Source organism: Panthera leo, chromosome D1, assembly GCF_018350215.1.
Source record: "Panthera leo isolate Ple1 chromosome D1, P.leo_Ple1_pat1.1, whole genome shotgun sequence".
Taxonomy (NCBI): Eukaryota; Metazoa; Chordata; class Mammalia; order Carnivora; family Felidae; genus Panthera; species Panthera leo.
In genome coordinates, this window is record NC_056688.1 from 57,584,312 (window position 1) to 57,599,144 (window position 14,833).

The following is a 14,833-nucleotide window of genomic DNA, read 5'->3' on the forward strand; positions in this document are numbered from 1 at the left end:
CTTCTATAATCTCCTATCCAGTCTCTGAGTATCACCTCCCATTTTTCTAGTTTGTTCCCCTTCAGTCTGTTTGCAATACAGAAACCTCTGTATTGTGATCCTCTGAAAACTTAAGTCAGACCTTGACACACCTCTGCTTAAAACCCATCAGTGACTTTTCATCTCGTACAAACTTCTTAAATGTCTATAAGACCCAACTTGATCTGGCTCCTTATTATTTTTATGACTTCATCTCCTCCTGTTCATCTCCCCTCTGTTTACTGTCCTCCAAACACTGACTTTATTGTTTCTGAACACACCAAGCTCATTTCCCTCTCAGGGATTTTGTCTTGCTGTTTTTTCTGCCTGGAGTACTGTTTCTAAATATAAACAGCATGGCCTTCTCTTATCTCCTTCAGGCCTTTGTTCATACTTCTCTCTACCTTGAGTGTTTTTATTCCTTTTGTCCACTAAACAAACTCCTATTTTCTTTGACTTTGCAGCTTCTTTGCAGCCTTCCTATATGTCTTCCTACACGTAGACAGAATTGGTGCTTTGTCCTTGTCTTTTAGCACCTTGGTTGCAGTTATTTGTTATTTGAATATTCTTTTCATTTATTGGTATGCATGAGTTTTCTCCAGTAGGCTGTGAGTTCTTATAATCACTGCTCAAACTCCTCTGTGCCCCCTGCCACCACATAGCATAATTCTAGCGCATATAAAAGGTACCCACTAAGAAAGAGAACTAAGTCATACTTCTACTGTAGGCTAGTTCACTTTGGACACAAGTTCAAGAAAGAAGGCAAGTGTTCCCTTTTTTCCCTTGCTGTAACTTAGAGTCAGATCATTTGCCTTTAACTTTGCACTCTGTAACTAACAAATTCAATTACTGCCATGCGAGATCTGACACTGAAGCAACTGGTAAAATGTTCAGCCTGGTTAATATTTTCCATCACTGAATTCTCCAAATGGATTTCCAGTAATTGCTTGAGAACATTTAGTGTCAGTGATACCAAGGCAGTTTTTTAACCATGCCATTCCCTCACATTAAAACTTTTGTGATGGTTTTCTATCGTCAGTAGCAGTGGTCTTCTCATTTTAATTGTGCATTCCTACTAACAGAAAAATAAGGGGCACCTGGGTGACTCAGTGGGTTAAGTGTCTAACTCTTGATTTCGATTCAGGTCATGATCTCATGGATTGTAAGTTCAAGCCCCACATTGGTCTCTGCACTGACAGTGTGGAACCTGCTTAGGATCCTCCCTCTCCTTCTCTCTCTGCCCCTCCCCCACTTGCGCATACGCACACACACGCTCACTCTCTGTCAAAATGAATAAACTTTAAAATAAATAAATAAATAAAAGTTTCACATACCTAGCATACCCTCTGAATATCTGGTACTTATTCATGTATAAATCAGCTTCATGTGCTACTATATTATAATACGTTATAAAATCTACAACAGCATATATAAAACTTTGACATATATGATAACAAATATAGAAGTGGTAATATTTTCTTCCTACGCCCAAGTAGGTTATCCTATATATAAACCCCCTAGGTTGTACACACTTGACTTTAGAGACTACTGGTTCCCAAGATAAACTCTAACCTGCTCAACTTGGCATTCCAAGCCCTTCTTAATCTGAGTCTTGAAAAAGAATAGGAGTTGTCAAAATACCCAAGAGAGCTGAAAACTATTCTGTTCAAAGAGAAGAACATGTGCAAAGGCATGGAGGCATGAAATTTGTGTGTATGGAATACCTGTTCTGTGTAAGACCCAGCCAAGGTCAGAATTTGTAAATATAGCGTTAACTAATATTTAACTGGCAGAGAAGGACTTAGAGTTTAGATAGTCAGTAGATCTTGGAGAGACTGCATAATAGATAAGAAACTCAGTAGTCCCTCTTTCTGGGGATCATGGGGAAACTCAAATCAGATGGCAGGCAGTTTGCTGTAAATCCTGCATTTGGTTTGTGTCACCGTTTCAAGAAGGAACGGTAAGAAGCCAGGCCAATTCTAACACTACATTCTTCTGATAGTTTGGGACAGTTCTGTGACAAACACAATATAATGGAAACAAATTGCACTAGAAACGGGAGCCACCCCCATCTCCCACTAGCTGTGCATGATCTTGGGGTAGTTTCTTCACCTCTCTGGGTCTGTTTCTTCCTCTGAAAAATGGAAATTATGAATACTTCTCCTGATTTTATAAGGATCAGTGTAAGAATTAACAAATATGAAGTAACTTTATAAACTACCAACTACTATTCAAATAATTAGTTCCATTTGTATAGATGGTTTGTATAAATAATGTTACCTTTATTAGCCGGTGGAATATAGTAAAATCAGAAATAAGTTTTACATTGCATCTTATTGAAGAAAGGAATTCTTGGTATCCAGATAGCAGGTGCTCTGAAGTCAGCCTTCTCTCATCAAGAGAAAGCAACCCTCATCTGAAGTGTCAGTGGTCTCCCTGAAAATACATTTTCAATGTCTGTGTAAACAGACCCCTTCTTTCTTTTTCACTTGAGTCTTTTAATTAACCTGATCTTTAACTGAGGATGAGTAGAAACTTCCATGAACATAAATGGGTTCATTGATTTGCTGGTGAAGTACTAGCAAAAAGATAATTGGACCAAAGGAAAAGCAATCACAGTCTAGATATAGACATAGATATATACATATATTTATAGTCACTTGATTGACAGAGATCTTGCTGCACTAGTTTTTAAGTTCCACAAGGGTAAGAAATTATAGCTCTTTCACTCCTATATGTATCTAGCTCTGAGCCCAGTGCATGACACACAGAGAAGATGGTCAGGAAATAATTATTGAATGAATTAATTCAGAATAGCTTTGGGCGCAAACCTTTTTTTTCTTATCAATGCTATATCTGAGAGTTTCCTGTTAAGAGCCCTTTCATTGCCCATAACAGGTTCTCTGCTTTGTATGTATTATCTAGTGTAATTTTTACGACACTCCTTGAACATTTTATCTTTGTTTTTTTAGCCATTACTGGCATTTGATCTATTTCCCTCTCATGTTTCCTATACCTAATATATACTTCAGAGTCTGCTGTTGTGTAGACATACACCAGTCTCCCATTAATGATTTTAGGTTACTTAATTTCATAAGAAATGAAAATATAATAAGCATATAATTATACATACGTCTTTAGTATTTTGTATCCTTATGCTATCCTCATTTTAGCAAAGAGGACAATGAAACTTCAAAGAGTTGAATAACTTGTCCAAGGTCACACATTTAATTAAATGATAGAGCCAAGATTCAAGCTCCAAGTTACTACCCTCTACCAATGTACACCAAGTACAGTAAAGAAGGAACACCTCTAACTCTTCTTTGGGGCTGTCAGAAAATGCTTCAAAAAGAGGTGACCTCTTTGCCTAAATGTCAATTTTATACCCTTGGGGAAGTTGGGGCAAAGGAGTTTTCCTCATACTATACCCACACACTAAAGACTTGACTGCTCTTTATGAGTGTTAGTTAAAGATGGATAGATTCTGTCTGTACATGTGGAACATATGTACTAAGAAAGAGAAGAGCAACCCCAGAGACATCTGGGAACTGACCTGGCAATCATAGCTGGACTGGGTGTTTTCTTGCTGAGCATATATAATCTCATGGAACACCAGCATCAGACAAAGCTGCTTTGCAACCATGATGAGATGAGACAAAAATAAAATTATTCCATAATCTTGTCTAGGAACAAACCAAAACAAGGTCATTATGAAATCACAAAAATACCCAACATCACCCCCATCCTGGCTACAATGAGTGACTGACTGCTGCTGCTTTACCAATCCTAACCTTAGCCTCATTCTAGTTTTAATGTTTATTTGTTTTTAAGAGAGAGAGAGAGCACAAGGAGGGGAGGAGCAGAGAGAGAGGGAGACAGCATCTGTAACAGGCTGCAGACATTGAGCTGTCAGCACAGGGCCCGACGCAAGGCTCCAACTCGGGAACGGTGAAATCATGACCTAGGCCAAAGTTGGACGCTTTAACCGAATGAGCCACCCATGTGCCCCTAGTCTTCCCTCCTAGAAAAGATTCATTAGAACAACTATCAAGAGCAAAGCTCCACTTCCAGGAACGTCTAAATCAACTAACAGGAGTCTAGTGCTAGTAGTCCTTTCTGATACTTTCTTACTAAAATTCCCCATGATTTCCCTTGGTGTATGTTCTTTCTCAGTGTAATGAGCAGTAAAGCCAAGTTGTTCAACTACTGTTGCTGCCTGCTAGTCTTTGGCTGAAGGTCAGTGACAGTAAAATGGAGTGTCCCTGGAGAGTGTAACTCTGGTAGACAGATGAATATTGTCTTCCCCCACCTCATACACATACATTATGATATTTAAATAATTAAGAAAGCACACTGTGGCTCTGCCCAAAGCCTAGATAGGAAATATCTGGTGGGTTAGTGTTCTTGGTGGCCTCATGGAGATGGTGGAGATGTTTTCTAGGCAGTCCAGCTGAGTTATGTTACTACCTTCTCATTGCCATCCTTCTCCCTTTACAGGGCTTTGGCTGAGTTGGAACCCGCTCTACAGTTCAGTGCCACAGTTGGGGTCAATGCCTTTGTCACCACTCATCTCTCCTTCCTGCCCAAAGGAGAACAGCGCCGAACCCGCCCTGTAGCTTGTTCCTTCTGCCCTGAGTTCTCCCATCATGTTGAATTTTCATGTAATTTGGTGACTCAGCACTGTAGTGGAGAGGCCTGTTTCCTGGCAGAGCTGTTGGAGTTTGCAGAGGTCACCTTTGCTATTTATCATGAAGATACCAAGTCAGGTGAGCACCAAATGACCCATCACAACCAGAATTAAAAGGGGTGCAGTTTGGGGATATCTGTGTAGCTCAGTCAGCTAAGCATCTGACTGTTGCTATCAGCTCAGGCCATGATCTCACATTTTGTGATACTGAGCCTTGTATCAGGATTCTGCTTGGGATCCTCTCTCTCCCTCTCTGCCTCCTTTCCATGCACGTGCCCTCTCAAAATAAATAAATAAACATTTAAATAATAATAATAAAAAAATAAAAGGGGCTCTGCTTTGAATGATATAGCCTCTCCTAGGAAATACATGTTGAAGTGTTTAGCCCTTTGGTCAGTAGAGCATTAAATAATTTCTCTTTTTGTTTGATTTAACAGCCACTGATATAACCAGTATTCAGTCAATCAGAGATTATCTGCTTGGAGTAGTAAAGGTTCCTACAAAAGAGCTGCTGGTCAAAAGATCTGGTAAGGATTCTGGATTATCACTTTCTAATCCTACCCCCTCCCCCCATTTGCTTTCCTACAAGAGATCTTGCATGGCTCCCTGCAAGATATGCAAAAGAAAACATGACCCATAATACATGCTTTTGAATTCTCCCAGGTACCCCAGAAGTTTTCTGGTAAGTATTTTAAGTCCTCTCCTAATCATTTCAGAAGTCTTCTAACAAAGCAAAGTAGCTCAAAACTTTGTACTGTCATCTTACTCTAGGAAAGCTGATGATGATGATGATGTTGATGATGATGATGATGATGATGATGATGATGGTGGTAATACTACAAATAATAAATATGGTGATACCCATTATATTATATAGCATTTTGTGAAATATTTTCTCAGATACTGTGTGAGCCTCATTATAACCCTGCTTGGTGGGGATACAGGATCTTACTATTTTTATCTTACAAATGAGGAAATTTAGGCTCACAAAATTTAAATGATTTGCCAAAACTGCACAACTAGTGAGTGGCAGTACTGAAAATCAAATCCAGGTTTACCCATTCTTGTTCATTGTACCCCCCCTCTCTCACTGAAGAAAGAATAAAGAGCTAAAGGCCCAAAAGAAGACAGCCTCCAAGGCCGTCTGGAAATAATGGTCCTATTCTACTTACTGCTAGCTCAGTGACCTAGACCTTTCTGAGCCTCAATTTTCTTATCTCATGAATGGAGACAGTTAATTCCAACAAGTCTACAAAGTAGGGGCTGGTGAAAATAGGGTATATAGAGAACCTGACGTATAGTGAACATTCAGTAAATGTCACCTTTCCTTCTCTTGCCCATCTTCCTTCCTACGATTTTGTAATCTACTTTCCAGAATTGTGTCATACATCTCCCAAGTTTAATTGTGAATTAAAATTTGAGCAATACTCTAATAAACAAGTACTCTCTATGTGCCTACCAGAGAGAAGTCTGTACAACTTGGTATATAGGGTTTCTCACTTATGTCATTTATTTATACAATGTGGTAATTAGGAGAATTTGGGCAGGTCTCTGAGCTTCCATTTTCTCATCTGTAAAATAGGGATTATTATCCCAGTTAGCCCTCAGAACTTCACAGCATTATCAGGAAAAGTAAATGAAGTGGTATTTATGAAGCCCTAAGAGTATATCTGACACCCAGTAGATACTCAGTAAAGAATAACTATTATTATTTTGAAATCTAGTGCCTGGTCCTTGGTGTATGTTCACCAAGTAGCAGTTCCTTCAGTGGAAGACCTAGGACTAGGTCTTTTCTACGGTATTGATAGCACCTTCATAACATTTCACTAAATGATGTATATGTGTTTTAATAGGGATGGCTGAATGAATAGGGACGTAGGCAAGTTTTATTTTCTCTCATTGTATTCCTCCTCTTCTCCATCCCTCGTGTAGCAAAATACTGAATTATACATTTTTAGATTCAGGAGGACTTTTAGAGGCCTAATATCCTCATTTGGCTGATGAGAAAACTGAGGGTTGGAGAAGTGAATTGGTGCCATGGATCATATGAGGCAGGGTTTTGGTGGAGGGGGGTTGTTTTTTGTTTGTTTGTTTTTGTTATTTCTGTTGTTGATGTCTCTTAATCTTTTCTTTTTTTAATTTACATCCAAGTTAGTTAGCATATAGTGCAATAATGATTTTAGGAGTAGATTCCAGTGATTCATCCCCTTTGTATAACACCCAGTGCTCATCCCAACAAGTGTCTTCCTTAATGCTCCTTACCCATTTAGCCCATCCCCCCACCCACAACCCTTCCAGCAACCCTCAGTTTGTTCTCTATATTTAAGAATCTCTTATGTTTTGTCCCCCTCCTTGTTTTTATATTATTTTTGCTTCCCTTCCTTTATGTTCATCAGCCTTGTATCTTAAATTCCTCATCGGACTGAAGTCATATGATACTTGTCTTCTCTAATTTTGCTTAGCATAATACCCTCTAGTTCTAGCCACGTGGTTGCAAATGGCAAGATTTCATTCTTTTTGATTGCTGAGTAATACTCCATTGTATGTATGTGTGTGTGTATGTATATATATGTATATATATACCACATCATCTTTATCATTCATGTGTCAGTGGACATTTGGGCTCTTTCCATACTTTCAATATTGTTGATAGCACTGCTATAAACATTGCAATGCATGTGCCCCTTTGAAACAGCACTCCTGTATTCCTTGGATAAATACCTAGTAGTGCAATTGCTGGGTTGTAGGGTAGTTCTATTTCTAATTTTTTGAGGAACCTCCATACTGTTTTCCAGAGTGGCTGCACCAGTTTGCATTCCCACGAGCAGTGCAAAAGAGATCCTCTTTCTCCACATCCTTGCCAACATCTGTTGTTGCTTGAGTTGTTAGCCATTCTGACAGGTGTAAGGTGGTATCTCATTGTGGTTTTGATTTGTATTTCCCTGATGGTGAGAGATGTTGAGCATGTTTTCATGTGTCAGTTGGCCATCTGGATGTCTTCTTTGGAGAAGTGTCTATTCATGTCTTTTGCCCATTTCTTCACTGGATTATTTGGTTTTTTTGGGTGTTGAGTTTGATACGTTCTTTATAGATTTTGGATACTAACACTGTATCTGATATGTCATTTGCAAATATCTTTTCCCATTCCTTCGGTTGCCTTTTATTTTTGCTGACTGTTTACTTCACTGTGCAGAAGCTTTTTATTTTGATGAGGCCTCTATAGTTCATTTTTGCTTTTGTTTCCCTTGCCTCCGGAGACATGTTGAGAAAGAAGTTGCTGTGGCTGAGGTCAAAGAGGCTTTTGCCTGCTTTCTCCTCTAGGATTTTGATGGCTTCCTGTCTTACATTTGAGCTTATTTTTGTGTATGGTGTAAGAAAGTGGTCTAGATTCATTTTTCTGCCTGTCGCTGTCCAGTTTTCCCAGCACCATTTGCTAAAGAGACTGTCTTTATTCCATTGGATATTCTTTCCTGCTTTGTCAAAGATTAGTTGTTCATATGTTTGTGGATCCATTTCTGAGTTCTCTATTCTGTTCCATTGATCTGAGTATCTGTTTTTGTGACAGTAGCATACTTTGTAATACGTTTTGAAATCTGGGATTGTGATGCCTGCAGCCTTAGTTTTCTTTTTCAAGATTGCTTTGGCTATTTGGGGTCTTTTCTGGTTCCATACAAATTTTAGGATTGTTTGTTCTAGCTCTGTGAATAATGCTGGTGTTACTTTGATAGGGATAGCATTGAATATGTAGACTGCTTTGGGTAGTATCAACATTTTAACAATATTCTTTCAGTTCATGAACATGGAATGTCTTTCCATTTCTTTGTGTTGTCTTCAGTTTATTTCATCAGTATTTTAGTTTTCAGAGTACAGGTCATTCACCTCTTTGGTTAGGTTTTTTCGTAGGTATCTTATGCTAGGTATTTTTGGTGCAATTATAATTAGGATTGTTTTCTTAATTTCTCTTTCTGCTGCTTCATTACTGGTGTATTAAAATACAATAGATTTTATACATTTATCCTGTATCCTACAAACCTATGGAATTAGTTTATTAGCTCTAACAGTTTTTTGGTGGAGTCTTTCTGGTTTTCTAATGTATAGTATCATGTCATCTACAAATAGTGAAAATTTTCCTTCTTCTTTAGCAATTTGGATGTGTTTTATTCTTTTTTGTTGTGTACTTGTCATGGCTAGGACTTCCAGTACTATGTTGAATAAAAGTGGTGAGAGTGGACATCCTTGTCTTGTTCCTGACCTTAGGGGAAAAGCTCTCAGTTTTTACCCCAGTAAGGATGATGTTAGCTGAGGGCTTTTCTAAGTGACCTTTATTATGTTGAATTATGTTCCTTGTAAAGGTACTTTGTTGAGGGTTTATCATGAATGGATGTTGTACTTTATCACATGATTTTTTCTGCACCTATTGATAAGATCATATGGTTCTTAGCCTTTCTGTTATTGATATGATGTATCACACTGATTGATTTACAGATATTGAACCACCCTTGAAAACCAGGAATAAATCCCACTTGATGGTGGTGAATGATTTTTTTCTAATGTACTCTTGGATTCAGTTTGCTAGAATTTTTGAAGATTTTTGTATCTGTATTCATCAGGGATATTGGCCTGTAGTTTTCTTTTTATTGTGGTGCCTTTATCAGGTTTTGGTATCAGGGTAATGCTGGCCTCACAGAATAAATTTGGAAGTTTTCCTTCCTCTTCTATTTTTTGGATTAGTTTGAGAAGAATATTATTAACTCTTCTTTAAATGTTTGGTAGAATTCACCTGGAAGCCATCTGGTCCTGGACTTTGGTTTGTTGGGAGTTTTTTGATTACTGATTCAGTTTCTTCACTGGTTATCAGTCTCTTCATATTTTCCATTTCTTTCTCAGTTTTGGTCATTTATATGTTTCTAAGAATATATCCATTTCTAGGTTATCTAATTTGTTGATATATAGCTTTTCATGATATTCTCAAAATTGTATTTCTGTGGTGTTAGTTGTTATTATCTCTGTATTGTATTTATTTGAGTTCCCTTTTTTTTCTTGATCAGTTTGGCTAGAGGTTTATCAATTTTGTTGATTTTTTTCAAAGAACTAGCCCCTGGTTTCATTGTTCTTTCTCTCTTTTTTTTTTTTTTTTTTTGTTTTCAATATCATTTATTTCTCTTCTAATCTTTGTTCTTTCCTTTTACTGATTTTAGATTTTCTTTATTGTTATTTTTCTAGCTCCTTTAGGTGTGAGGGTAAGTTGTTTATTTGAGATTTTTTTCTTACTTCATGAGGTAGCCCTCATTTGCTATAAACTTCCCTCTTAGAACTGCTTTTGCTGCATCCCAAGATTTCGGACCATTGTGTTTTCATTTTCATTTGTTTCCGTGTACTTTTTTATTTCTTCTTTTATTTTCTAGTTGAACCCTTCATTGTTTATTAACACTTCATGTTGTTTAACCTGCATATATTTGTACTCTTTGTAGATTTTTTTCTTGTGGTTGACTTCTAGTTTCATAAGTTGTGGTCAGAAAAGATGCATAGTATGACTTCCATCTTCTTGAATTTGTTGAGACTTGTTTTGTGGGTTAATATGTGATCTGTTCTGGAGAATGTTCTGTGTGTACTTGAAAAGAATGTGTGTTCTGCTGTTTTAGGATGGAATGTTCTGAATATATCTGTTAAATCCATCTGTTCCAGTGGGTCATTCAAAGCCACTGTTTCCTTATTGATTTTCTGTTTAGATGATCTATCCCTTGATGTAAGTAAGGTGTTAAAGTCTGCTAGTATTATTGTATTATTACCGATTGTTTCCTTTATGTCTGGTATTAACTGTTTTATGTATTTGGATCCATAAATATTTTTTAATGTTTATTTATTTATTTTGAGAGAGAGGGAAAGAAAGCACACATGAGCAAGGGAGGGGCAGAGAGAGAGAGAAGGAGAGACAGACTCCCAAGCAGACTCCACGCTTAGCGTGGAGCCTGACACAGGGCTCAATCTCAACAAACTGTGAGATCATGACCTGAGCCTAAATGAAGAGTTGGGTGCTTAACCAACCTAGCCATCCAGGTGCCTCTGGGTACATAAATATTTATACTTGTTATATCTTCTTGTTGGATTGTCCCCTTTATTATTATATGGTGTCCTTCGTTGTCTCTTGTTACAGTTTGTTTTAAAGTCTATTTTATCTCATATAAGTATTGCTACTCTGGCTTTCTTTTGATATCCATTTGCCTTATAGATGTTTCTCCATCCCCTCACTCCATCACCTCAATCTGCAGGTGTCTTTAGGTTTAATGTGAGTCTCTTGTAGGCAGTATACAGATGAGTCTTGTTTTTTTATCTATTCTATTACCCTGTGTATTTTGATTGGAATGTTTAGTCTATTTACATTGAAAATAATTATGATAGATGTGTATTTATTGTCATTTTATTATTTGTTTTATGGTTGTTTCTGAAGATTTCCTCTGATCCTATCTTTCTCTCTTTCATGGTTGATGATTTTCCTTAATGATATATTTGGATTTCTTTCTGTTTATTCTTTGCATATTTATTAGTGGTTTTTGATATATGGTTACCATTAGGTTTTCATATCACCTCTTCTGCATATAGCAGTCTATCTTAAGTTGATGGTCATTTAAGTTTGAACCCATTGTTGACTCCTCTCTTCTGCACATTTTAGGTATATGTTGTTATATTTTATATCCTTTTAATTTATGAGTTCTTTGACTGATTTTTTACAGAAACATCCATTTTTATGGCTCTTGTGTTTCCTACCTTTATACTGTCACTTTTGGTTTCTTCTTTCCTCAAAGAGTCCCCTTTAATATTTCTTACAGAACTGGTTTAGCGGTTATGAACTCCTTTAGTTTTAGTTTGGGAAACTCTTCATATCTCCTTGTGTTATGAATGATAGCCTTGCTGGATAGAGTATTCTTGGCTACAGAGTTTTCCCCTCAGCACTTGAATATATTGTGCCACTCCCTCTGGCTTGGAAAGTTTCTGCTGAAAAATCCTGTTAGCCTTATGGGTTTTTCCTTGTAAGTTACTGTCTTCTTTTGTCTTAATGCTTTAAAATTTTTTTCTTTATCACTATATTTTGCCAATTTAATTCCAATATGTCTTAGTGTGAGTTTGCTTATGTTGATTTTGTTGGGAGTTCTCTGTGCCTCCTGGATCTGGATATCTATTTTCTTCCCCAGATTTACAGAAGTTTTCAGCCATTATTTCTTCAAATAAATTTTCTGCCCCCCCCCCTCTCTTATTATCCTGGGACTTCCGTAATATGAATGCTACTACATTTGATGGAGTCACTGAGTTCCCTAAGTCTGTTCTCACTTTGCATAATTCTTTTTTCCTCTGTTTTGTTCAGTTTTATTTCTTTCCATTATTCTGTCTTCTGGGTCATAAATTTGTTCCTCCACTTCTTGAGCTTCTGCTATGTTCTTATCTTTGTGTTAAGGAAGGTCTCACTCATGTGTTCCACTCTTTTCTCGACTCCAGTGAGTATTTTTATGACCATTACTATATATTCTCTATCAGGAATGTTATTTATATCTGTCTCACTTAGATCTCCAGCCATGGCCTTGTCCTGTTCTTTCATTTGGGATAAATTTCTCTGTCTTCTCATTTTGTCTAAGTCACTGTGCCTGTTTCTGTGTGTTGGGAAAGTCAGCCACATCTCCTGTTCTTGAGGGTCATGATCTTGTGAAGAAGAGGTCCTGTAGTGTCCTGTGGAGTAATGTCCAATATAATTTTGCCTAATGTAAGTATTGCTACTCCTGTTCCCCATGGCTTGGTACTTCCAGGAGTGTCTCCAGTATGTGCTGCGTGTGCTCTCCTGTTTTTTCCTGGTCACTTTATCCTTCAGGCCAGTTGTCTGCAGAGGCTCTCTTTGCCTTTTGTGGGCAGTGTTTGGTCCCTGGCCTGAAGGTGGTGTGCATTTTAACTAGGTGTGCTCTGGTCTTTGTGTGAAATGAAACCTGTCACCACTGCCACCCCACAGGAACCCAGCCTCCACAAAACTCCCACGTCGGGAAACACATTGTGAGCAGAGATTTGGGCTAGTCTTCTGGGGCAGGGGGCCTGTGGTGTTGGGACTAAGGCAAGCATGACTGGGAGGGACAGTTGCACCAAAGCAGGGGGTGTGGGGCTTGGTGTAAGCAAGTTAGGTAATGAGTGTCAGCACTGCGTTGGTTCCCTGTGCTTATGCTGAGGGGTGGGGAATGTAAATGACACCAGCCAACTTCTCGTTCCAGAGGCGTCTCTTTGTGAACACTATCTCTCTATCTCTCTGGGACACTCTCTGAAGTGAGCAAATAACTTTCCCACTGTGTGCCCTAGTGTATGTTCCCACACTGTGTTCCCAGGCTGTTTGCCTACCTCCTCTCCAAGAGCAGCCCCAGTGCCCTCTAGGCTCTATCAGAGCCAAGCATGCTGACCTTTCAAACTCCAGGCTTTAAGCCCCACTCATTACAGGAACTCAGGAAATTCAGCTCCTCTTGTCTTCCAAGCCAATTGCTATGGGGATTCATTTCCCCCATGAACTCCCCCGTGCTAATCTATCTCCCTTCCATGTGACCATGGCTCTCCCCCCACCACAACGGCAATAGTTTCTTTCCCAAACTATGTCCCCAACGCTACCTACCTTCTTCGATGTGGCCTCTTCTCTCCCTTTAGTTGTAAAGTTTGTTCTGCCAGTCTTCAGGTCAATTTCTGGGGTATTTAGGATGATTTGATAGTTATCTAGTTTATTCATGGGACAAAGCAAGCCAGAGTCGTCCTACTTGGCTGCCATCTTCCAACCCCTCCATTTCACATTTTTTGTAGCACTTCTTTCAAACTCTTCCAAAACCATTATCTCATTTGATGATTAAACAACTTTGTCTGATGTGTAAGGTTAGCACTAATTTTCCCATTTGTCAGGTAAGGAAACCAAGGCTGAGAGAAATTAATGGCTTACCTAGACTGAACTACTAGTTTTGAGATGAGCCTAGGAGAGAACTCAGGTCTTCCAACTCCCAGACTTTGTTCTTCCATCTGATCACCTTGTCTTTCAGTAATCAGATGAAACAAACTCCAGTGCTCTGTGGATATGTTTTCTTTTCTATCTTGGGCCAGGGTGATGGTGGCTCTGAAGTAGGAAGTGGGTATATCTTTTTATTCTTAAAACAATAATTGAAAATCTTATTTTTTTCCATAAGGGATCACAGGATGGTATCCTATCATTTTACCAGAAGATGGGGCCCTGCCTCACTGTTTGGAGCTCATGCAGAAGATTGTGGGTGGCCTAGAACTTTCAGTTTCCTTCACACATCCTGGAGATAGAGAGCGGGTGTTGGAAGCTGCTGAGCTATTGGGCTGGAGCTTTGAGAATAACCTGAAGAATCTTGTCACGATGGATGAAGAGGAGCCAGCCACTGTCACCATATCCACCCCAAGGCTCTGGCTGCCCATCCATTGTGTGCTTCTTGCCGGCCAAAAGCACATTCATAAGAACATACACTGCTACCTCCGCTACAAATTTTACGATCATGAAGCCTTCTGGACCCCTCTCAAGAAGCCTAAAGAATCTACAAACAAAAAGCAGGTCATGGTTACTTTCAAGGCATCCAAAAGAGCAGAAGTCAATAGGGGCCCGTCACTGCTTTGGTATTTCAGGGAAGAGAGGTTAGAGGTCCAAGTGTGGCGGGCTTATGGCAATGACAGTGTGGAGAGGCCCCACCAGACAGACAGTTGGATTGGCTCAGCCTATGTGGACCTGGTCAGACTTGGGGAGAGGTCAGCAAGGACATTAACTGTCAGTGGTAAGTGAGGAACCATCCTCAGCTGTTGTGGTTTGAGTACCTGCTCTATGACAAGCACTATGTGATACACTCCCTAGAATATTGTTCTCAGTCAGTAAGTGTAAAATAAAAATGGGTGAACTTGGGGGACTACCTGAAAAAAAATGTATAAGAGCCTATATGATAATCTAGAATGCTCGTTTTTTAAATACTCTGAAAAACATCCCTGCTAATGAGACTAGGATATCCTCCCTGTCTGGTCAGCATATGTTGAAATCATAAAGAAAATCTTCATGGTATTAAACTAGTTCACAAGGCAGAAAGGAAAAAGGTAACATTTTACAAGTGGCATTAT

The 14,833-nt window shown here is 38.8% G+C and overlaps 1 protein-coding gene across 3 annotated transcripts in view; it reads left to right on the plus strand.

Moving 5' to 3' along the window:
* C2CD3 (C2 domain containing 3 centriole elongation regulator) overlaps positions 1–14,833 on the plus strand; it is a 144,612-nt gene that overhangs the window by 69,723 nt on the left and 60,056 nt on the right. For all 3 annotated transcript variants that reach the window (XM_042906813.1, XM_042906814.1, XM_042906815.1), the window contains 3 exons: positions 4,516–4,784; positions 5,143–5,232; positions 13,897–14,499. In XM_042906813.1, the coding sequence (XP_042762747.1) occupies positions 4,516–4,784; positions 5,143–5,232; positions 13,897–14,499 (962 nt within the window). The remainder of the gene's footprint in view (positions 1–4,515; positions 4,785–5,142; positions 5,233–13,896; positions 14,500–14,833) is intronic.